At 34.6% G+C, this 25,156-nt stretch overlaps 3 protein-coding genes, 1 non-coding gene and 2 pseudogenes across 4 annotated transcripts; 4 read left to right on the top strand and 2 right to left on the bottom strand.

Moving 5' to 3' along the window:
• Positions 1-2,260: 2,260 nt before the first annotated feature.
• On the top strand, positions 2,261-3,300 carry LOC133669097 (steroid 5-alpha-reductase DET2-like). The gene has a single exon (XM_062089118.1). It carries the CDS (start codon positions 2,298-2,300, stop codon positions 3,153-3,155), a length of 858 nt encoding a protein of 285 aa, XP_061945102.1. The 5' UTR covers positions 2,261-2,297; the 3' UTR covers positions 3,156-3,300.
• Positions 3,301-3,490: 190 nt separating this feature from the next.
• Positions 3,491-10,193, top strand: LOC133669031 (clathrin light chain 1-like; annotated as a pseudogene).
• Positions 10,194-11,862: 1,669 nt separating this feature from the next.
• Positions 11,863-12,903, top strand: LOC133668993 (ribonuclease 1-like). The gene is made up of 2 exons (XM_062089011.1): positions 11,863-12,207; positions 12,318-12,903. Exons 1-2 carry the CDS (start codon positions 11,878-11,880, stop codon positions 12,762-12,764), a joined length of 777 nt encoding a protein of 258 aa, XP_061944995.1. The 5' UTR covers positions 11,863-11,877; the 3' UTR covers positions 12,765-12,903.
• A 1,620-nt stretch (positions 12,904-14,523) lies between these two features.
• On the bottom strand, positions 14,524-17,500 carry LOC133669503 (expansin-B3-like). The gene is made up of 5 exons (XM_062089672.1): positions 17,377-17,500; positions 17,128-17,298; positions 16,138-16,444; positions 15,847-15,976; positions 14,524-15,090 (listed from the first exon to the last, which is right to left on the bottom strand). Exons 2-5 carry the CDS (start codon positions 17,279-17,281, stop codon positions 14,893-14,895), a joined length of 789 nt encoding a protein of 262 aa, XP_061945656.1. The 5' UTR covers positions 17,282-17,298; positions 17,377-17,500; the 3' UTR covers positions 14,524-14,892.
• Positions 17,501-20,731: 3,231 nt separating this feature from the next.
• On the bottom strand, positions 20,732-24,699 carry LOC133669521 (tetraspanin-19-like; annotated as a pseudogene).
• Positions 24,700-24,817: 118 nt separating this feature from the next.
• TRNAV-UAC (transfer RNA valine (anticodon UAC)) lies at positions 24,818-24,890 on the top strand. The gene has a single exon. It is a non-coding gene; the product is annotated as a tRNA-Val (tRNA).
• Positions 24,891-25,156: the final 266 nt, after the last annotated feature.

The raw sequence follows: 25,156 nt of genomic DNA, 5'->3' as shown, positions 1-25,156 counted from the left end.
AGGAAATGGTGTTTCCATATAAAAATTGCATAATTATAAATTTTGCTGATACTTTTACTATAAAGGTGGCAAAATTATAATTTGGTTTTTTTTAGAAAAGTCTTTTGTTAATATTTTTTTCTCTTTATACTTGATATTTTTATCATTTTATACTTGATTTATTTACCACTATTTGCTTTGTTATCTTCATTTTTTAGTAATTTATTTTTCTTTTTTTCTTTACACTTATTCACCGATAGGACATGCTTCTCAGTCTAATGCAGACAGGTTTCGGATTGGATGGGAAAGGAAGGGCAATCAAAAGAGAGACATAGTAAGTACACCAGAGATCAAAACCTTAGGGATAGACAAAAGATACATTTGATGTTCTTTGGATTAACAAGGGAATATATCCTGGAAGAAGAGATTGATGTCACCCTTGAAAACATAAAATTCCAGCATCCGGTCAACCGTGTCCTGCATTCAATACAACAGCAAAACTCCGTAAAACATATACAAGAACAATACTTGCATACCTCCAAGATTTCACTGTTATTGTACAAGTTTTGATCTTCAAGACCTTGTTTAGTTGATCCTGGGCTGATAAATTCTCGTTGCACAATCGCTCAACATAATTGCTGCTCCCAACGGTATCCAATATGAATGCTGCTCTCTTAATAACTTCCTCAGGGACGCCTGCATGAACAACGTCATCTGTAAATTGGAGTGATGCAGCCCCTTCATGAATGAATTTAATGCAATGATATAGCTCTTGTTCACGCAGGTAACTTTCGACAGAAGTCTGTCGTCCGGAGAACTACATTCTGTCACAGTACTGTCAGCGCAACATTTATCATAATCTATTAAAGATTCATGTAACAGACACCAACTGGTTTAGGGGTTACTTGACTTGAGTCAATCCTATAGGGAGCAGCTATACCTATCAAATGTTAGTCATGCTTGCAAACACGAACAAGTTATATCATCCTGCTGTTACTGAAAATCTCTGTATCATATCCATATTTATTTCTCCATATGTATCGTATCAACAAACACCCTTTCTGTCTATTGACATAGTTTTTTTTTTTTTTTAATTTCTTGTCTGTGTTAAATATCTAAGTTGTCCTTACACCTAAAAAGTTAATCAATCGCTACTTTTATTTTATTTATTTATGTTTATTATTACTACTCCAAACATGGAACCCTAATACCACCCTACTGAATATATAGAGGTTTTTTTCTTTGATTAGAGATCATTAGAATACGTCAATTTAACATCGAAAAAAAAATACAAAATAATATCTCAATTACTTTTTTATGAAAAAATAAATCAGAAAATGAAATTCAAATATTGTAATTTTAACAGCGTCTAAAAAAAATATAAACAAAATGGGATCATTGTTTAAGAACTTACCTAAAAGCATTTTAATGAGAAAAAAATTGTTAAAAGTATTCCAAGCCATAACAAACGGATTCAATGATAAATGGAATGTTACGATTAAGAGTGTATTTAATAATGCAGTATGTGATATTTTTGTAAATATATATTTTTAATTATGAGTACTCGACAAGTTTGTTTTGTTACGAGTGCTCCACAAGTTTGTTTAAATAGTTTACAAAGTCATAGTTTGTTATTATGACACTATCGTTGGACTTGATTTTAAATTTGAAAGTGTTATATATTTGTTTTTTAAATTATTTTTTATTTATAAATATATTAAAATTATTTATTTTAAATTATTTTAAACATAGCGCTTTAAAACAATTAAAAAAATTAAAAAAATTAATTTTTTTAAAATATATAATTTTTTTTTTAACAATGTATATTCAGGTTAATTTACACGTGCATCTTAACTAATATCTTGAGATCTTAAAATTAATAATAAAGTAAGTTTTTAGTAGTTTTGAGATTTTTAATTCTTAAATTAATAATTTTTACAAAATAAAAACAGACTTGATGAGGTGAACGTAATTAAATAATATAAGATAGAAACATGCTAATATAACATGTGTATTGAATTACTTGGTGCCTACGACATGTACCAATCACAAATGACCGTCAGATTTGACTTAGAAGCATGATACAATAAAGTAGGATAGTACTGAATTACTGGATTTGCTTTGTGCCTAGGGCATGTGCCAATCACAAATGGTATCTGGAGAAGTTGGGATATATATATAATTTTTTATTAAATAATAAATCATAGTAAGATAATAAATGAGTAGATATTGAAATCAATAATAATATAACATTTTCATCTCTACGCGAGTTGCAAGTCATGGTGTGCTATCATGATGCTCCATTTTTCTTCTATAAAATGCCTTTTTTTAGTTCATCATCACTCCAAATCTATCACCAGCAACAAAGTAAGCAAGCAACAATGGCCTTGTTAGACCAGAGTTTCTTTCATTACAGCCTCCTAGCTTACTACCTCCTAGGACTCCCTACCTTCATTGCCCTAAGGTTCTTTCAATTCCCATATGGCAAGCACAACCGTTTAGGATGGGGCCCTACAATTCCTCCACCTTCGGCTTGGTTTATCATGGAAAGCCCCTCCATTTTGCTCCCCCTTATCCTCTTTCCCTTGGGCCAACACTTCGCAAATCCGAAAGCTCTAGTTCTCATGTCTCCTTATCTCCTCCACTACTTCCACCGCACTTTCATCTACCCGCTTCGCATTTACCAAAGTACCTCTCACCAAAATACCAAAAACACTATTGGTTTCCCGTTGATTTTGGCCTTTAACGGATTTTTTACTCAAGCATTGAATACTTACATACAGGCTAGGTGGGTTTCTCATTATAAAAGTGATTATGATAGTGATGGAGGTTTGTTTTGGTGGAAATTTTTTGGTGGATTGGTGGTTTTTCTGTGGGGCATGAGGATTAATATGTGGGCTGATACGGCTTTGTTGGTTTTGAAGAGGGAAAGTGGTGGATATAAGGTGCCCAGAGGAGGGTGGTTTGAGCTGGTAACTTGTCCTAACTACTTTGGAGAGATTGTGGAGTGGCTTGGATGGGCAGTGATGACTTGGTCATGGGCTGGGTTTGGTTTTTTCCTCTATACATGTTCTAACTTGGTGCCTAGGGCATGTGCCAATCACAAATGGTATTTGCAGAAGTTTGGAGAGGATTATCCCAAGAATAGAAAAGCAGTGATCCCTTTCCTTGTTTAATTATTGATAGAATTGCGTAGAAGGAAGAATTTGAAGAAGAAGAAGAAGAAGAAGAAGATATTATTAGCTGTTATGTTAATATATATGTATGTATGTATGTATGAAAATTATAATTCAGTGATGTAATGTTTCTAGTATTCCAATACCTGAGGAGCTTTTAATTAATTTAACTCTTACAAAATATCAAAGGGGATCCTTGGACCGCCTTAACAGATCAGAACACAACGTTAACTGCCATAACGACCACCTAGAAAAACAGAGGGAAAGTCTCCAAATAATCTCCATTAATCCAAAAATATTAGAGAAACACAAAATTTTGCATCAAATCATCAACAATGGCATCCTCCTTTGGTTCATTCAACCCTGAAGGATATCAAAATGACCCCACAAAGCAGCATGTCCAACATGATTATGATGGCTGCATAGGTAATGACACATCATTCCCTGGGGCAACAGCACCATTGGCTCAAGAAAATTTCTCCAATGACAACAACATGCATTCTTCTGAGGTGTGTGGGTTTGGTATGCCTTCTCCAAGTCCTGAATTTGCCTCAACTTTTGAGTCTGAGGTGTTTGAGACTAATGGTGGTGATGGTGGGGGTGATGATGGTTTTTTTGTTTCTGATGGGCCTCTTCTGCCTGAACCAGATGAAATGTTTGAGACTAAAATCTTGTTCTTGAGACATTGCCAATTTACTGAATCCCAAGTTTTTAGTTAGAACTGAAAGGGGTTTGAACTATCAAATTAAGTCTTCTTTTTTTTCACTGAAGAATTGATTGGTATAGAAAGCTGTCATTCAAAGGTTTTTTGAATGTCTTCTAGTAAAACAGTTAGAGTTCATCTTTCCATCAGTTCTTTTATTGTTCCCTGATTTTGGTTGATATGAAGCAACGAGAGTACTAAAATCTCTTTGATTTTTACATGCTGCTAATTTTGCATTACACCATACTTGTATTGCACCATGGCCAATTCAAAATCGTAATGTGAAAGAGGGCTTCTAATTGTTATAGGTTCATCGGAATATTGGCGAAATCTTCCAGACTAATCTTTGTTTTTTCTTGATCATCTATACTGTATTTCTCTAATTGTCTTTTTGACATCTTAGAGATGTTTTCAGCCTTCTTTTACGATCCTTTGTGATGAAAATGAACTAGAACAGACTATAATTGCTGCAACAGATAGCTTTCTTTGATATGGTGAATTGTCAGTGCAGAGTTGCATGGTTTTTGTTTTGGCTGATCACATACATATATGAAGTGGAAGTTCAAAATCTTTTTATGTGCAGGGGATGATAAGCAAGGCATCGTATGGATAAAAATTTGACATCTTATGCTGATGAAGATTTCACGTACATATTTTGCAGGCAGAATGCCTCCGTCTAGAGGAAAAGGAGAAAAGAGAGAGGGAGATGAGAAATCAGATTATCAACGAAGCTGAAGAGTATATACGGGCTTTTTATGAGAAAAGGCAGCAGAATTGTGAAACTAACAAAGCTCAGAACAGAGAAAGAGAGAAGGTAAAATTTCTGTAAAGACACTTTTCCAATGTTTCCTCCCTATTTCTTTCGACGTGCAGATCCGCACTCAAGTTTTCTACATTCCTTCCAGCTTCATTATGAGGTTAAACATATGGATGTGCTTTTCTGCAGCTGTACTTGGCAAACCAAGAGAAGTTTCACAAAGAGGCAGATAAACATTACTTAAAAGCCATTGCTGAGATCATTCCTCGAGAGGTGCCAAGTATTGATAAAAGAAGGGGTAGAAAAGATGATGAAAAGAAACCTTCCATTGCTGTAATTCAGGGTCCAAAGCCTGGAAAACCCACCTCACATGATGCCTCCCCCTCCCACATCTGCCAAAGATGGAAAGGATGCGAAGGATGAAAAGAATGGGAAAGATGCCAAGGATGTGAAAGGTGAGAAAGATGGAAAGAGTGAAAATGAAGGGAAAGATGCCAAGAATGGAAAACCTCCTACACAAAGTGCTGCTACTGCAGCTGCAGCTGCAATTGTCGACGAAAACAAGCCTGCTTCACCTTCTAAAGACATTGCCATGAGCAGTTTATCAGATGACAGCTACTCTCCCATATTGTTAATTAATTTGAATAATCCAAATATAAATCTAAGTGTATCTATTAGTTGTACAGGATAGGATCTTATCTTCTGTTATCTCTATAACAGACGTGTACGTGTATTATATAACACTTGAAAGGGAATGGAACAGAGCGCTTGAGCTTTTCTCTCCTTCTCTGTGAAACTTCTATCATGGTATCAGAACCTCCTTTCATTCATTGAATAATTCTTCAGGTTATTTCCTTCTCTGTTTACAATGGCTACTCAAACCAATTCAACAAACAATCCAAATCTATCCAATCCAACCAAGCCAACAAATTCAACCATTCTCCACAGTAATGAATTTCAACTCATCACCATAAACACTTCTGCTCAAGCCCCACTTAAACTCAACTCCAGCAACTATATCTCTTGGAAACTTCAGTTCCAAACTCTTTTTATTGGATACGATCTTCTTGGCTATATTGACGGATCTAAACCCTATCCACCTGCTACTATATTGACAGACCAATCAAACATACCAAATCCTGCCTACCACATATAGATTCGTCAAGATCAGCTTATTCTCAATGTTCTCATTGGGTCACTTTCACCTACACTCATTCCATTTGTTGCAAGATCCACCACATCACAGGAAGCATGGACCATTCTAGCCAACACCTATGTCAAACCATCACGAGGACGTATTAAACAAGTCAAGGCTCTTTTCAAAAATTCCACTAAAGGTAATTTAAATATTACCGACTTTCTTCAATCAGTTAAAGCTCGTGCATATGAGCTTGCAATACTTGGTGCACCAATAGATGAGGAAGATCTTACTGAAAAGATTCTTGATGAGCTAGAAGAAGACTATAAAGAATTGGTCCTCGCTATTCAAGCTCGTGATAACTCTATCTCATTTGATGAGCTTCATGAGAAACTGTTAACATTTGAAGCCTCTCTACAAGGAAAAACACAGAAATCCAGTCACTTTCTAGTGACTGTGAATCCAACACATAGAACCAGCACAAACTAGCGACATCAAAACTCAATTCCTAACTGGCGTTCCAATTCTCATGGACAAACAGGTTGGCGCCCGTCACTCAATTCCCATCCACGTTCCCGTGATAGTCATCCATCATCACGTCCATACTTGGGCTATTGTCAGATATGCAGCACTCAAGGACACACAGCCAAGAGATGTCCATCATTCCAAGTGATTCCTATTCAATCATCCAACAAGGCCTCTGCACCACATTCCAGTCCTTCATCAACCCCTTGGCAGCCTCGGGCTCACTTTGCTGCTAATGTTGCCTCCCCCAATTCCACTTGGTTGCTTGACAGTGGTGCCTCTCATCATGTCATAGCAGACCTAAATAATTTATCTCTTCATGCTCCTTACACTGGATCTGATGATGTCATGATTGGAGATGGAACATGACTCTCCATCACTCACACTAGTTCAACTTCTCTTCTCACTAATAACTCTGCATTTCAACTAAATGATGTCCTTTGTGTACCTGATATCAAAACAAACTTAATCTCCATTTATCAGTTTTGTGTCACCAATAATGTCTCTGTTGAATTCTTACCAATGTATTTTCCGGTGAAGGATCTTCACACGGGGGCACCTCTTGTGCAGGGCATCTCTAAGGATGGTGTGTATGAGTGGCCGGCTATCAAGTCCTCCTCCTCCCCTCAAATTATCGCCTTCTCAAGTACCCAAACCACTTCCTCCAATTGGCATCATAGATTAGGCCATCCTGCCTTTCTTATATTAAAGCATGTTCTTTCTGAATTTCATTTACACGTATCATCTCCTCTGTCAAAAGAATTAGTATGTAATGCATGCTACTGCAATAAGAGTCACAAACTTCCCTTCTCAACCTCCTCCTTACAATCCTCTCATCCTCTAGAAATTATATTTTCTGATGTATGGACTTCTCTCATTCACTCATATGATGGATTCAAATATTACATCATTTTTGTCGATCATTTTACGAAATATATCTGGTTCTATCCATTACAAAAGAAATCTGATGTTAAGGATGTTTTTATACGTTTTAAAGCCATTGTGGAAAATCATTTCAAAACAAAAATTATCACACTGTATTCAGATAATGGGGGGGGGGAGAATACGTGGGTCTTTGAAATCTTCTAGCAATAAATGACATCTCTCATCTCACCACCCCTCCACATACACCTGAACACAATGGTTATTATGAAAGAAGACATCGTCATATAGTTGAGACGGGACTCACACTGCTTTCTTATGCCTCTCTCCCATTAATCTTTTGGTCTCAAGCATTTGCAACAGCAATATATTTAATTAACAGATTGCCCACCAAATCTCTTGGTCTTTTCTCACCGTATAAATCTATTTTTGGTACTGCTCCCAACTACTCCAAACTAAAGATTTTCGGGTGTCTTTGTTATCCTTGGCTTAGACCATATTCCTCTCATAAACTTGATCCTCGCTCTCAACCGTGTATTTTCCTTGGATATTCATCATCGCAACATGCTTACTTATGTTTTGACCCAACCTCCACAAAAATATTCATATCTTGTCATGTTAAATTTATTGAATCTGTCTTCCCTCACAAGTCACTACATCATCAGTTACCACGTCCTGACTCTACCACTATTGATTCTTGGATCCCTCCAATTCTTCATGTTTCAGTTCCTCATCCTACTTTATCGGTGCAACATACACCATCTGCTGAGTGCCCACCAAAGCTTCCACCGTGTGCTGCTTCCTCATCATCTTCCACCTCACCTGGTTTACAACCAATCCCTCCACCTCTGCCAACCCCATAACTAAACAACCCAACATCTGTACACCAAACTTTCCAGCCTGCTATACCCTATCGCATGACTACCTGCTCTCAAAACAACATCCACAAACCACAAAGAAAGCTTAACCTTCACACCCAATTTATCCCCACCTCTGTCACTGAACCTACAACTGTGACCCAAGCTCTCAAAAATCCTCATTGGCGTAAAGCCATGTCTGAAGAATATGATGCCCTGGTCAGCAATGGGACATGAGAACTTGTTCCACCGGCCTCTGCCTCTAACATTGTTGGTTGTAAATGGATTTTTCATATTAAACGACATTCTGATGATTCCATTGACAGGTTTAAAGCTTGACTTGTAGCCAAGGATTCCATCAAAGGCCTGGTGTTGACTACCATGAAACATTCAGTCCAGTCATCAAACTTGCCACTGTGAAACTCGTCCTTAGCATTGCTGTCAGTCGTGGGTGGCCTCTTCGCCAACTCGATGTCAATAATGCCTTTTTACAAGGTCATCTATCGGAAGATGTTTATATGTCCCAGCCTCCGGGTTTCATTGATTCTGATCATCCAACATTCATCTGCAAGCTTCGAAAAGCCATCTATGGCCTTAAACAAACACCAAGGGCGTGGTACCATGAGCTGCGCCAATTCCTCATGGCTGCGAGGTTTTAAAATTCATGTGCAGATAATTCACTCTTTGTCCTCAACACTGGTGCCACCAGTCTTTACCTTTTAGTTTACGTGGATGATATCATTCTCACCGGAAATCAACCTGCACTTGTTGATCAGTTCATTACTCGGCTTGCTCAACAATTTTCTCTCAAAGATCTCGGGTCTCTCACATATTTTCTTGGCATTGAAGTGGTTCCTCACAGACATGGTATTCTACTCTCTCAGCGACGGTATATTCAGGATCTTCTTGCTCGCACCAATATGACAGGTGCTAAGCTTGTTTCCACTCCGCTGCCTACTAGTCCTCCTATTAGTTTACACTTTGGAACGACTCTCTCTGATCCTACAGAATACCGCACAATCGTTGGCAGTTTGCAATACTTGTCCATGACACGTCCCGACATCACTTATGCAGTCAACAAGTTATCACAATATATGCATCAACCATCAACTGAGCATTGGGCTCTTGTTAAGCGCATCTTACGCTATTTATGTGGTACATTAGATGAAGGGATTATCATTTATTGTAATTCTTCAATCTCTCTTCATGCCTTCTCTAATGCAGACTGGGCTGGCGACAAAGATGACTACTCCTCAACCAGTGTATATATTGTGTACTTAGGCCGCAATCCTATCTCTTGGAACTCAAAGAAACAAAGGATTGTTGCACGTTCATCAACAGAAGCTGAGTATTGATCTATTACAGCTACCGCTGCTGAAATAAAATGGTTGTGTTCACTCTTGGCAGATCTTAGAATTAATTTACAACAGGCTCCTACAATCTATTGCGACAATATTGGAGCTACTCAGCTGTGTTCTAACCCAGTGTTCCACTCAAGAATGAAACATATTGCCATAGACTTTCACTTTATTCGGGATCAAGTCCAAACAGGTTCTCTACGTGTGGCTCATGTTTCTTCCAATGATCAACTTGTTGATGCACTTACAAAATCGCTGCCCCGCTTCAAGTTTCAAACTCTCAAAACCAAGATTGGCCTCTCTTGCCGAAGCCTATCTTGAGGGGGCATATCAGATGACAGCTACTCTCCCATATTGTTAGCTAATTTGAATAATTCAAATATAAATCTAAGTGTATCTATTAGTTGTACAAGATAGGATCTTATCTTCTGTTATCTCTATAACAGACGTGTACGTGTATTATATAACATTTGAAAGGGAATGGAACAGAGCGCTTGAGCTTTTCTCTCCTTCTCTGTGAAACTTCTATCACAGTTCACTTGACTCGTCAAAATTAGATGCTCTTGTTGCTGCGGTTGCTGAAGGTGAGCACGCTACTGAAATTGAACCAGCCACTGCTCGTGATGGCACCCGATAATTCTTTCTATCAATTCCTATTTTCCTTTTAAGCTCTCATTATGTTGAATGCGAACAAGCTCAGCTCTCTACAGATGTTATCGAGCTTGTGGCATGGACTGTGGAGAGTTTCTTCCTACCTACAGGATGTATTAGGCTTCATATGCAAACTGAGGTCAAAATACTTCTTATTCTTAAAAATAAATAAATAAATATAATTTCATCATTTTGTTGCTGGAGGCGCAAGTAATTTTTAATATTTTTTTTTATGAATGTCATTTTGAACTTCAAATTTTTAATCCCTCTAAACTTGATTTCTTATGGGCCAAGCATGCAGGCCCATGGACCATTATCTGATTAAAACGGGCCTTGACTACAGCTTACAAAGTTTCATCTAAGAATGAAAAAGCCTATGAATATTCATTGTAAGATTAAGATAGTCCTTGAATAAAATATCATGGATCATTGTAAGATTAAAATGGGCCAAGTGAGACAACAACCTACAAAGGAGGCTTTAGATATTTTAATTGGTCCCTTACTGGTAAGAAATATTTAATTAGGTCCTTCTATTAATATACTGTTGCGTTGTGTCCACCAAGCATTGAAATTCGTTGCAGAGGGAGTTTTAAATACCATCACCAGTGCGTTTTCAAAAATTTAATTTGTTGTTGTTAAAAATTAATTTGTTTTTATATGTTTTGGATTGTTTTAATATGCTGCTATCAAAAATAATTTTAAAAAAATAAAAAAAATTATTTTGATTCATTTCAACATGAATAATACTTGAAAAAACAATCGCAGCCATATTTCTAAACAGGTTCAAATTTTTGTTTTAATGTTGTTGCAATGATATAAACCGAAGATAGAGTAGTTTTGAAGTTTTTTTTTTTTATGTTGTAGTTTCTATTTTTTTTAATATATTAAAATAATATTTTTTTTAATTTTTAAAAATTTATTTCAACAAATAATGTAAAAATATAAAATAAATAATTTTTTTAAAATTTTTAAAAAACTTAGTTTGGAATCAATACCAAACAGCGCTCAGGGCTTAGGTGTTAGGTTTTTCCTCATACGAGCTATATCGTGTATTACCAAAACGACAGAGAGAGGTCTCAAAGAAGACCTGCGCTCAAAACATACATGGTACGGAGTACTTGATGGCCTCAAAGACTTACATGTGAGCTTGGTGTCCTGACTAATACTTTCACTGATTACTAATACTATTATTACTTTATTAATTATTAAATAAACTAAAATATGTGGTGAATACTGTGTAGGCACAGTTTTCACCTCTCATGTATTATTCATGGACTATATGGTTCTCTATTTTTTTCAATGGTTTGCTCTAAATTTTAAAAAAAAAAACTGAACTTTATTAAGTTTATGGTTAATGTTCACCCTATATATTTTACCATGAACAGTATTATGCACTTTATTTTTTTATTTAAAGTTTGTTATAAATTTAAAGAAAAAAATATTGAATCTTCTTGGTTTCATAGTTTAGGTCATAATTTTTTTAAGAATTGAATAAAAATTTAAAAGGAAAAAATATTAAACCCGATTGATTTTAAAATTTGAATCACATGTTTAACAAGTTAAGTTACAGTAATCGGGAAATATTTTTTTTTAATTTTTTTACTAGTATCTTTTTTTAATAATTTTTAAATTTATATTTCAATTAATATCTTTCATTAGTATTTGTTTTTGCTGATTTAATATTTTTTGGATGAAAATTGTTTTTTTTATGATGTTATATGTTTTTAATTTTTTAAATTTTTTAAAAGGTTAAATATAAATTTAAAAGAAAAACTTTATTCAATCTATATCTGAGGATCCACGCACACCCTTCATTAATCTCATTCTCAAGTTAAACAAAGCCTTGTGAAAATGATGACATGTTTTCTTCTTTTCTGTTTGCTACTTTCCCACACAGAAGCAAAATCTATACCTCATCCTCCTCCAGCTCCTTCTCCCCGTCATTTTCCGCTTGACTTATGGCCTAAGGACTCTCTCTTACCTAGACCTTGTCCTCCTCTACCTCCCGATCATTTTTGGCTTGTCCACACATGGCCTAAGGGCTTTTGCTCAAATTCCTCAGTACATTGTCCACAACCTAATAACCTCCCACTCGAGCTAACAATTCATGGCTGGTGGCCTGTCGACAGAAAAGATAGTACTTTGAATAACAATCGGCAAGTAGGGCCAATTAATTATCTGGTAACTCATTCTCATGTAATTTGTTGTTTTTAATATATAGTTTTTGTCTTAAGATTTGTGTGTTTTAGTGTTATAATCTTCCAACACATCTTTGATTTCATTTTGTGCAGTTCACTGGAGAAGCTGGTGAAGAGCTTTACACTGAAATGAAAAATAATTGGCCCAACCTGACATCCCCCAATGAGTACCGTTACGGGCACATAGCTTTCTGGGAAAAGGAGTGGGCTCGTCATGGCATTTGTTCCTGCTTCGAACCCCGACTGTACTTTGAAACAGCTTTGGCATTGAAGAGAACCATTAACGTATCTCAAGCTTTGAGAGCTAATGGGATAAAACCTGGGATTGAATACCCAAGACGGCGTTTCGTGAAAGCCTTGAGAAGAAAAATACCCCGTTTATCCTTTGCTATGAGATGCGGCGACAAGAATGGAGCCAAAATTCTCATCGAAATCAGGGTTTGCACCAACGAAACCCATGCAATTTCATGTTCTCAACGGTTGAATGACAACTGTGGGTCTTGTTACATAAAACTTGTATCCGAAATTGAACCATTTTAATATTTGTACTTGGACAGCAGCAGTTGTCAGAAAAAAAAAAGGTACGAAATGGTGCACTGGTTTATATTATATTAGATATTGTGTTCGATCATTAAGCAAGGATTGTATCGCATTACTATAAACAGCTTTCTTGAAAGAATATCTTATAATTTAAATTCAATTTATATTATTATATAATATATAAGTTTATATTATACTTAATTTTTATCAAATAAATAAAGATTATGAATTTCAAAATTATAACTACTTAATCATCAAAACTCTGATGTTATGTCAAACAAATATTTTAATTCAATAATCTAATTTATTAAAAGAAATTTCAAGATATAATTTATATTATTATTTAAAAATTACTAAATTTTTCATATCTCTTTAATTAAACTTATCGATGAAGGCATCTGTCCTAAATCAGATTGTTTTTGCTACTGCTAATTTTTACTAAAATTTTTGTACTTCTTCTTCATTCGTTATGCTGAATAAGTGCAGCTCTCTACAGACGTTATCGAGCTTGTGGCATGAGCTATGGAGAGTTTCTTCCTAGCTTTAGGATGTTTTTGCAAAAAAGAAATAGAAAAAAAGAATAAGCCAATCATGGTGGGCGGGCTAGGCATCTGATTTTTTTTTTTACTTTAGTTTCTATATTTTTTTAATTTAATTTAATTAAAATAAATTATTTAAATACATGTGTGGGATGTCCTATATACCCAATATGCCGGCTAATCAATTTGAATTACAATAATTTAATAAAAAAATTATGATAATTTTTTATATATATAAAATATCATTTATTTTTACTTAGTTTTCAAAAAAAATTATATAAAATAAATTATTTTCAAGTTAAAATAAATACTTATGATTATTCTTTTTAATTGCTTTACTTTGAATATATATTTTTATTATCGTTTAGTTAAATAGATATTTGATTTTAAAAAAATAAAATTATTATAATTTTCAATTTATTTTATTAAATATATACATTAATATTATTATTAACATTTAATGTTTTTGAATGTCAAAAAAACATGTTGGAACCTCTGTATATAAATAAACTGACATGGCCTACATTAAATTCCCTGCTCTGATTACACCATAAGCCTGACATGGAACGACTAATCATTCTTTAAACCAGGATTGGACATGGATTAGCAACGCCACCACGCTTCAACGGTGATTAAAAAAAAATCTCCAAGGATTCAGACTGGAAAAGCTATGATGATTTAGTAACCAATCTCTCTTGATTCGTTGCCAAGTCTATAATCTTAGCCAGGAGGTAATAAACAATAATTGAACTAAATACAAAACAATAAACAAGGTCCCATAAGAAAAAATGATCCTCAAATTATTAACAAATACACTAAAAAAAACTCGGATTAGTAATATTCATATAAAAAACCTTAAACTAGAAGAAGAAGAAGAAGAGAGGGAAGGAATAGCTGAATAGAAGCAAAAGCATTCAACATCTTTAAAGTATGAAAGTTATTGAAGCATGAAGGAGAGAATTGCAAGGAAAAGAATAAGTAGCCGCGGTGAGGAAAAAGAAAAATATAAAAACATTTTAGAATTACTTATATTTAGCAAGTTATACTGGTTATGTTGGGTTAAATGGATTTTAAATATTTAAATTGATCTATGATATGTATTTATTAAATTATTTGATAAATTATCATTTATAATATATATATTAATTAACTTTAATGAGTTGGTAGAGTTGAATAATTTAAATTTTACAGATGCCCATTATTTTTTAACAGCCTTAGTATTTCTAGTACAAATTCATCAATAATCCAAAGGGCATAAAAACTTACACAAAAGCATGGCGAACATATTACACGCTCTCTCCTTTGGAAAGGGCTACATTGATGATCTAAATTTAAAACACTTTCACACTACAAAAGTAGGAAAAAATATATTAAAAGACACAAATAAAAGTTAAAAGAAAGAAAGAAAGAGCACTGGTGGATGCCATTAATTGTGCAATCCAACGGCTAATTAATCTCTTCTAAAATAAAAAAACGCCAGTCAACGGCTACTTTTGCATCAACTGAACAAGAGGAACTTCAGAAAAATGGGCTTGTTTCTCGCACGTGGATTCACACCAAGAAAAGCTTGAAGCTTGAAGCTTTGCATTTTAATGGAAGAAATTGAGCCTAGAGGTGTAAGTAGCTTTTGGGACCCAATTTCTTGGAATCACATCTCTTGCAGACAGTGTTCTTCCTGTTGATAGTGTTGTTAACTTCACTGATAATGGTCCTTTCAAGGGTCCCCTAATAACACACCAATTTGCACCCCACAGGTGATTCATCTCTAGCCATTCTGTGCCACCCGCCTGCCAATACAAATGTAAAAACAGTGAGAAAATCGTCGAATTTCTATTTTGCATATTGAGATCTATAGCTTCATTCCTTCACCATTTAGGTCACCTTTTCAGACACTAGAATCCAGTTTTGTCCTTAGAGATTCTTTTTTTCAGATACTCGAATTTCAATGCCTCCCAATGGTCATTTTAAGAGTGGCCCATTTGTCACATGCAACGAGTCAAGAAAATAGCTGGATAGAAAGGATAAAAACAAAGCAGGAAACAAAGTGTGCTTTGGGGTCATTTGAGCACAAAGGCACCATTGGCAAGCATGGCTGGAAAAATAAAGCAAATGTGTGTGTATTTCTTTCTTTCTTTAACTACTTAAGAAAGTGCAAAGTTTACTTAATAAAGATGTGTTGATGTTGGACAATGCCATTTGATTATTGGAAATGTCTTCCCCTCAGCAAATTAAAGGTCTAAGATCATGAAAAGGGCACTACTTTGATGATCTAAAGTAGCACGTTTAGGCAGTTCTTTTTAGTTAAATGCGAGAGCGCACACTTTAGAAGATGTAAAGATGAGAGAATCTTTGCACTTTGTGAGTCAAGGAGTAAATGCAATCTCACTTTTGCTTCACAAAGTTGGAGGACATAACCAAGTTTTCCGGAGCCTATGAGCATGGTGCTTTTTTTTATTCTGCTTTGCAGCTTTACATCTGTATCTGGGTGTTAGAAGTCCAAAAAGTAATGCACAAAAATTGAAATTAAGGAAGGAGAAGGTTACTTCTCTGATATGCATGGATCCAACATCACCATCGCCATCTTCAAATTCCACTAGAAGGGATAGCCAATAATCTGTTGAACCTTCATTGACATGGAAGGCAATGTTCTTCCCAGGGTACTTGCATGGGGTCCTACAAAAATGGGTGATTTAGGTCATTTCGAGATTATTAAGGGCAGTGTCAAAATAAACAAGACAAAGCACAGACAGTTAAACAGTCGAGCTTAAACTGAAAGAGGGAACAGAAAGACCTGCTGCAAATAGCACACAGATAAAAACACGAGCCCTCCATACCTGCGATATATGACTGGGATTTCACCTCGGTTCCTGAGCTGACCATTCTCACCAGAAATAGCCATATGACCAAAGGCTGCACCACTGAGGTCAAAGTGGGTGTTACCATTTGAACAATACCCACCTGGACACTCATCTGTAACAATTATGGTCACTGCCCTTTCTGAGCATATGCTCTTGTCTAGGCACCTAACTTTGTAACATGCCCCACATCCTTCTCCATTCTTGAAGAGTATGGGGCTCACTGCACCAACTCTGGCTCTCAATGGCTTCACATCCACTAATGACCCGTACCCACACGCCCCTCCTGCACATTGATATAACCTGCTGTCACATGCCTTGGTGATGCAGATATTGGGTTCTGGGTGTGTTTGTTTCTGCGAAGGTATTGTTTTTTTGTTTTTTGAAAAAAATTGTTTGTTTTTAAATTAATTTTTTGTTATGTCTTTTTTATTTTAATATGTTGATGTTAAAAATAAATTTTAAAAAATAAAAATTTTAATATATTTCTAAATAAAAAATATATTAAAATATAATCATCCATCATACCAAACACTATTTAAGAATTTTAAAAACATAATGTCAAATTTGCTAAGCTTAGAATATGCCATATAGGTCCAGATTTTTTGTACTATAAATTGGGTAATGTGAACCAAACTAAACTCAAAAAATCAACTTGGTTTTATGCGATTGCAAGGAAAATAGTAGAAATTGAGCTTAGAAGAAGAGCATTTCTTCCAAAAAGCCAATTTATTGGCTTAATTGTGAACAAAGGGAAGACGCCGAAAATAATGAACTTTTAGACTAATGTGCTCTTCGTTATAAAAGAACACGTGGACGGTAAAGAGGACTTGTTCCATTAACTACCTTATGATGAGTTTGACCGAAAAAACCGAGAAAACGAGATCTAAAATTCTGACACTACTAAAAATATAGCACGAAAGAAAATTGCAAATGATAAAACTCATAGCGGGTATAGTAAGCTCTTACCGTTACTACCATCACCGTCAGGACTGCCGTACCAGGTGGCAGTGGCCGGTTTCCAGTGTAAGTCAGCCACATCATGGTGAGTTTGATATTGCTGTCCAAAAACTACTAAAAAACACTTCAAGAGCACCACAACATGTAACCCCAAGAGCTGCATTGTGGGCCAAAAGGTTCTCTCTAAGAAATACACGGCACCACCAATCACCACCCACCGCAACACCACCACCACCTCTACTTGACAATGTCACATTCACGGCGCAGAACGCAAGAAAAGTAGTCAAAGAACAGTCTTCTTACAACCTTTGACGACAGTTTTCTGGAAACAAAAACACTAAACTTGCTTACAATGTAGTGAAGTGCTGTTGCTCAATGGAGTTCTCTGTGTCAGGTTCTTATATAGAACAAATCTGAGGCTTCTTGTATTTTTTTTTTAATAACTTTTTTATGACAATGTGGTTTATTGGTTTTGGTGTTATTCACAGGTCTGCCACTTGGATTTTGGGTCCCATCGGCGGTTAAGGCGTTAAATTCAGATTTCAGCCTAACCGAATGTGTCGGCTGGAGAGAGATTGAGAAGTTTGATAGGGGTGTTTTGTAAATAGAGTTAATTTGTAAATATATATATACCCGAGTAAATACATATATAGACTATTTTAAATTTTCCTTAGTGATTAGTTTTTAAAATATAAATTTTATTAAATAGTAAATAACATTAAGTAACATACAAAAGAGCATGCATGGCAGTTTTTTTAAATAATTTATATATATTTTTTTATGTTTAATATTGAGGTTTGCATTTAAAAATATATTAAAATAATTAATTTTTAATTTTTAATATTACATATTAAAACTATTAGAAAATATTAAAAAAAATTATTTAATATTTTTTCAAGCACTCAAATATTTTTTAAATGTACTTGAATACACTTACAAATACAAAAATAAACTGTGATCGATCGATGTGATTTCTTTTGTCAAATAAAATTCTATCAAAATCTCAAGAAACATAAGAGTACTTGAGAAGAAATGGCTCAAGAGTTGCCAATAATTGAACTATTCGTAACCCATGTGGAGGCAAGATTTTGTCTAGCATTTGTACCTTATCTAATCAATAAATGGACCACCCAATTGGATTTTAGGATAGACCCAATAAAAGAGTTTTAATTATTTTTGTAATACTCCATGGTGTAAGACATGACTCGAATTCGGGCAACTAAATTAAATTCCAATTTATATAGTTACAAACATGCACGGCCTGCAAAATCATATTATTAATTTTTTTCATATCTACTAAGAGAAATCAGTTATGACATTATCTCCACCAATATAATATTGTTGCTAATTAACTCTAAAGGTTGTAGCTCAATTGGTCAATTCTTGAGTTTACTCTCTAAAATTTATCAGTTCGAGTTTCACAAATTTCAGGATCACTGGAGACTTACATAATTGTTAACTTTAAAACACGTGTGATTAATCAAAGTGAGCATAAATTAATCCGGATATTCACATTAATTTAAAAAATATACTGTGCTAATTAGTGGATTATGCAACAATAGTTAAAAAAAATCAATAGAAACAAAGGGCGTGGCCTTGTGGGTGACGAGAGAGGCAGCTTCCATCAAAATTAAAAAAAAAAATTATTTCTCTTTTGTTCGTTCTTTTGAGTAATGGGAATCTGTGACATGATCCAATGCCCAAAAATTCTGGAAGATGATGCTCGCTATGAGGGAAACTCCAAATTTTATCAAAAAAAAAAAAATTTTGGAAGAGTTTCATCTCCACAGATTTCAAAGAGGGATTTATATAAAAAAATGTTGTTTGTCCACAAGCTTGAACACCGCATGTGACAACTTGTTAGCAGGCTGATTTATAATCTATTTTAACAACATTCGTTAATTAGCAGATATTTTAATGTAGAATTTGGCAAAGAGTCTTATACAGCCACAATTCCTTCATCATTTTAATTATCTCTAGAAAAAACCCATGATTGTCAATAATTAGGGATTTATAAAACCATCATGCACATGATTTATTTTATAATTAATGAATGATGCATATGACTTAATCACTACAATTAAACAAAATGGGATGAAGGTGGAAAATATAATACATTAATTAGCAGTCATAATTAATATTAGATAAATAATTTATCCTCCTATATTTACATACAGGATATAGATGATGGCACAGGCCTAAATTCTCATGATAATATATTTAAACATAGATGATCCTGTCAGGAATAATTGGAAGTGGGCATCCAAACTCATGCATTATAAGGCCTTAAAAAAGTGCATCGAACAAATCAAGGGTTTCGTGCTCTTAAAAGACGATTGGTGAATAATCTTTTACTAAAAAAAAAAACCATTCTTTCACCCATTTTGTCACTCTCTCTTGAGGATCCTACATAAACAAAGCACATGGATTCCCTTATATATAAAGGAGAAGGGGAAAATAAATAAATTTGTGTGTGTGTGTGTGTCTCTCTCTCTCTCTCTCTCTCTCTCTCTCTCTCTCTCTCTCTCTCTCTATATATATATATATATATATATATATATATATGCATGGATGAGGAAAAAAAGAAGAAAAAACGTTCATGAATACAAGCTTAGCATTTGAAAAATTGTTCTTATAAGAGATAACATGACAAATATTTTTTTTTAATAGGTAATTAAGTTTTAAAAAATGATTGAATATTTAATTTATAGCGTGACCACATAATTGTGGCTCACGAGCCATGTTACAAAGTTTTAAAAGAAAAATAAACAATTAATCCTATTTTATTTTGCATGATCTGTTGTAGCCGAGTATACAGTTTGTTCAAATAAAATATTACTTCTAATAATAATAATAATAAATTTTTTTTTTGCAATTCATTACTTCTAATAAAAACCTGAGGAACCCATTGAGGCCTCAGCTAATATATGCAAAAATTGTACCATAAATTGTCTAGAAAATAGTATACAGTAAAACACACTAACACCCATGACAGCATGTTAATGGAGTGCTTCGAAGTTGACAGAAGATAGTAAGATTATCTTGGCGGTTGAGAAAAATCTCTTGTGAATCCTTTCAGCTCATAGCACAAACTGTCATTGATTAATATATTGTGACCAATTAGCACATTTAATATTGATATAGCAGCGGTGTCCCTGATACAAGTATCCAGGGAGGGCAAAAGGCTTGTGAAAGAAAAGCTTATTCTACTTTCTATATTTTGTTTCGGCTTTTCACTTGTGTTTTGGTTAAGTTGTAAAGGCTTTCTATGGGTTGTAAGAGCTCCATGCTAGGGTGTTTTTAGGTTAAAGTTGAAGTTTTTTTGATGAGTTGTTCGGCACATGACACTCTGACATGAACGCTCCATTATTAGTCTGTTCTTGGTCTTCATTTAGAATTAATGTAAAGATTTGTGATCAAACAAGAACATGGCTCTCGGATGATTAAGATGTGATTAAAAATATCTTTGATGCCCTGTCACACCTGCAAGTTCGTAAGCAGTAGTGGGAAATAGTGCTTAGGCTAAAGTCACGGGAAATAGTGCTAGCACATCAGTTTCCAACTCTTCTGGGAATTGTTTGACAACACCAGCAACATCATGCGGTGAATGCTATTAAACAAGAAGGAATTCATCAATTGAAAGTGAGTTTTTGTTACATTCAATGGTGTTATGCTACAAGGTTGGGTACAAAAGTAGACAAAATCCCATATGTACTGACTGCACATCCAAAAACAACTGCTAAGAAGCCCTTTTTCCATCTTGAAACCTTTAGCACTTGTACAAGCTCTGGCCTTGTGGAAAGCTATCACCTGTTAGCCTGATTCATCTGATCTCGGAGGAGGAAAGAACACAAACCATTAATAAAAAAAGGTAATACAGAGATTGCTGATAAAATTTCAGGCCATTCATTTTTTAAAACTTCTTCATGCATGTGTCTAAACATTTAATAACAGAAAAAGAATGACTTGACACCAAAGGATAAGACATTTGAAAATAAAAAATATATATACAATACTGAATGGCGTTCCCAAAGAAGGAATTGTGTGTGTGTGTGTGTGTGTGTGTGTGTGTGTTTGTGTATTATTTCAAGATAATTATGCAGCCACCTGATCAATAATGAGCAGCCAGCAGCTGTGTTATGTTTAACTAACTGATGATTATCAAATTGTAAGCAGAAGTTTCACGGTCAGGAATCCACGTGATTTTGAGGAGAAAATTAATACCTAGAAGTTGACCCAAAAAATAAGGGAAACAAGGAAAATAGTAGCTTAAATATTCTTCTTAACTAATATATATATATTTTTTATTATCTGGAAACAATTTGTTATTAAACTCATCAACTGGACCCAAAAAAAAAAGAGGTAGAGATGAAAAGGGTCTGAAAGCAAATTTGAAGGAAACTTGATGGAGCAGATGAAGTTTATATATATAACAGAGGTCAGCCAGTACACACGATCGGGGTTTTGTTTAACCACAAACACTGCTTGAATTACTAGTCACGAGACAGTAGAGTTTTGGCAGGATAATTATGAATTTATAGCCAATATATGCTAAAAATTAAATGAACTTTGCTGAGATGAGTTTCTTATTTGCAATGCAGACTAATGACCATCCTAGTTTCTTATTTGCAATTAAGTTGGAGGAACAAAAGGACTGTGAATGGGGAGAATGGTACATAAAGGAGGTTGACAATAGTGAGAATATGAATGCTGGACTAATAAGTTATCCCTACCTTCTCGGTAACCCTTATACTACATGCATTATTTCTGGATCCCATGACAGGGTTACCAACAACATAGGGAGGTGGATGAACAGCATCCTTCAGAAGTGGAGCCCTATCTGAAGCATAATCATCATCAATGTCATAAGATGGATGGGGCCCAACAGCCTTGAGTACCATTGCTACTAGAAAAGACAGTCCCTGCAAATTCAAAGGCATTGGTGATTCACAAATTGATTACGACAAAAAGACTTCCAAACGAAACTTCCATCTTAAGTCCTATGTGAATACAGAGAAAAATAACAAACCAAGACTTGCAAACCCTAAAGTGTATCCACCTGTTAAATTTTCATTTTTAACATGGAAAACAATATTGCTGCTTAATTTAAAAACTTGAGTCATCCAGGGAATTGTTAAAACAGAGTACAGTGAGATACCAATCAAACACATGAACCAAGAGGAAGCACATCACTATGCAATTTGATCAAGCCGATGGACTCTTGGAATAGCTAACAGTGGTTTTGTACACAGGGGACTGATTGATGGTCTATAATTAATTTATCTGCAACCTGACATGTAAATGGAATCATTTGTAATGCTCAAATGAGTTAATTATCACACCTCACTCTCACCACCTTGTCAATGAGATGCAGGGAAAATGAGAGAGAGGGAGAGGGAGAGAGACACCTGAAGAAACACAATTGATAAGCCTATCCATTTGCACAGCTCAAAGTTTGATCTAACAAAACCTTTGAACTGATCAAAACTCCCACTTGGGTCTTTTGGGAAGTCCTGGTGCCAAGTCAGATAAAATAGAACGATAAACATATAAATCGTCAGTAAGGATTTGTGGTAACTTGTAATCTAAAAACCATAAGATGAGAATCATAATGAGTTTTTGGTCAAAGAACATGCCTCTTCCCAGTCACGGTTTAAAAATATATCAGCAGTAACTCCAGCTTCCAGCATGAGGAGTAAGAATATAAATAACATATACTGAATCCTGGTTAAGGTCAAAATTGGCCAAAAAAGTCATGCATTCTAAGAAACTAAAGCTCCATGGAACTAAAACTCATATTTCTCAAGAAGTAATGAAAAATCATAAAAACAGAACTGGTTTTTCTGGGTTCATAATATTATTCACCACAGGTAAAATTAAATCTAAGAGGGAGTTCAATTAATGTCAAACTGAAATTAAGATGCTGATCAAATGCTAAAATGTAATATATGGGACTATAAACCAATATTTATTAGCATAATCAAATTAGGAGAATAATAAACCAGGGAATATAGATACTCATTTAATTGATTCGATAAGAGGATACTAGATAAAGGCAGCAACCATTTGCAGTTTCAGCAGCAATATGACCAAAGCATGTGATCACGGACAAAGTGACACCTAGGCCAAGAAATGTGTAAATGAACCTGCAATTTATGGATATATTGCTTTAAGGACATCAACAACCACACACCATTCATATACCGAGTATGAGTTAATAAGGTCTAATTAGCTGACCACCGACAATTACTTTAAAATCAAAAGCGAAAACAGCCCTTGTATCTCTCATTTTAACTATCATCACAAATTAATAATCCATTGCCAACCAAAATCAATTATTATATTTCCATTCAAAGAAACAGCTCCATCAACAACACAATTTTGTCATTTTTAATAGTCATATAATACAAATCAGAGCATGGACTTAACTTTAGAATTACAAAATTTGTAAGAACTCTATAAAAGCCATGAAAAGAAAGCTCTTCTTGATTGTCCATAACATAGTGGGAAAAGTAGTGAAAAAAAATTTGCAGTATCAATTTGGCAATTAAGAAATAAGAACCTCCACTATAATGAGTACTTAACTAAAGAGATGCAAGTTTCCTGCTATAACAAGCAAAATAGGATGACCAAAATCTTCCAAATTTCAATACCATCCTTTTCATTGGTTGTCAGCAACTCAATGAAAATGTAAAAAGCAAATAGAAAAGGTACATGAATGACAATCCAAAAGGTTGTAAAGATATTTGACCCACTTGAAAAGATCAGCACCCATCCTCCATTAACTAGAAGCAAACTTCCTTTTCAAATTTAATACACATATGCACTTCAAAAATCGGGGGAGTAAAGAAGCTGCAAATATTAACAGAATTCTGCCTTGATGATGTTTCACTCACAACTCACAAGCAAAACCGATGAGCCCCCCCCTCTCCAGAAGTTCACCAATAATAAAAGAAAATCAAAGCCAGGCTCCTCTCTTTCCAAACAACAGAAATTCAGTCCTCAACTTTCTAAAGCTCCCCTTTTTTCCAGCCTTCCCTCCACCCAAACAGTATTTAATTAACACAAAATCGACCAATCAAACATACAAGTAAGGCTAACATAAAATAACAACACCCGTCAAAACATCAAACAAACCAATCCTAAAATTCAAATCCTTTTTTCCAATTCTAACACTAACCCATGAACCAAAAAAATATAAAACCAAAAACCCACAGACCAATTTTTTTAAAAAAAGAAACATGAAAGAAAAGCTTACCATGGAGTAAAGTCGTCATCATCTTAAAAAAATGGAAAACCACCCATTTCTCTTTCCCACACTCTAATAAGCCAAATTGAATACAACACCATTGCTATCAAACAATTCACTAACTTCAATATTGACTGAATGCAACTCCTCATTACACTCACCATTTTTCCTTTCCTTTATTCAATTACAGCTAAAACCCCAAAACAAACTGACTAATTTCACCAAATTAAAAAAGAAAATAAGAAAGCCCCGAGATTTTTTAAATCTCGGGGGCTTCAAATACTTGATAAATCAAATAATTTTCGTTTTTTTTTTTTTTTTTTGTGTCTTTAAGGTTTTAATTTCGATCGTTGTTGCTAAAGTTTCTTTCCGTGTCTTAAGGAGTCGTTTGCTAAAAATCTCGCAATGTATTACGAATATATAAACACATCTTACTGTTGTGTTCGCAAAGTTGCTGTGGTGTAGTGGTTATCACGTTAGTTTTACACACTAAAGGTCCCCAGTTCGATCCTGTGCAGCAACATTTTAAAATGTTTTCCTCCTTTACACAATCTAATTTTTTGTGGCGTAAAAAGTACAAGACTTTCTTCTTATAAAGCCATGTATACAAGACTTTCTTATTTTGCCAAAATGAGGGGTTTGTAAGAGTTTGATTTGTATTGCAGAATTTAATCCGCAATTTCTTATTTTCTTTTGTGTCTTTCACTTAATTTTGTTAAAATTAGAGGTTTGTAAGAGTTTGATTTGTGTTTCCGAATTTAGTCCATGTTATTTTTATGCTTAACTTGG

This window comes from Populus nigra, chromosome 12, assembly GCF_951802175.1.
Source record: "Populus nigra chromosome 12, ddPopNigr1.1, whole genome shotgun sequence".
Lineage (NCBI taxonomy): Eukaryota > Viridiplantae > Streptophyta > Magnoliopsida > Malpighiales > Salicaceae > Populus > Populus nigra.
This window is presented reverse-complemented; position numbering and strand designations above follow the sequence as displayed.

Coding starts and splice junctions, on each gene's coding strand:
- LOC133669097 (XM_062089118.1), top strand. CDS start 2,298: ATGCCTTTTTTTAGTTCATCATCACTCCAAATCTATCACCAGCAACAA.
- LOC133668993 (XM_062089011.1), top strand. CDS start 11,878: ATGATGACATGTTTTCTTCTTTTCTGTTTGCTACTTTCCCACACAGAA. Junction 12,208..12,317: donor TAGGGCCAATTAATTATCTG/GTAACTCATTCT, acceptor CATTTTGTGCAG/TTCACTGGAGAAGCTGGTGA.
- LOC133669503 (XM_062089672.1), bottom strand. CDS start 17,281: ATGCAGCTCTTGGGGTTACATGTTGTGGTGCTCTTGAAGTGTTTTTTA. Junction 16,445..17,127: donor TGACGGTGATGGTAGTAACG/GTAAGAGCTTAC, acceptor ATCAATGTGCAG/GAGGGGCGTGTGGGTACGGG. Junction 15,977..16,137: donor ATCCCAGTCATATATCGCAG/GTATGGAGGGCT, acceptor CCATTTTTGTAG/GACCCCATGCAAGTACCCTG.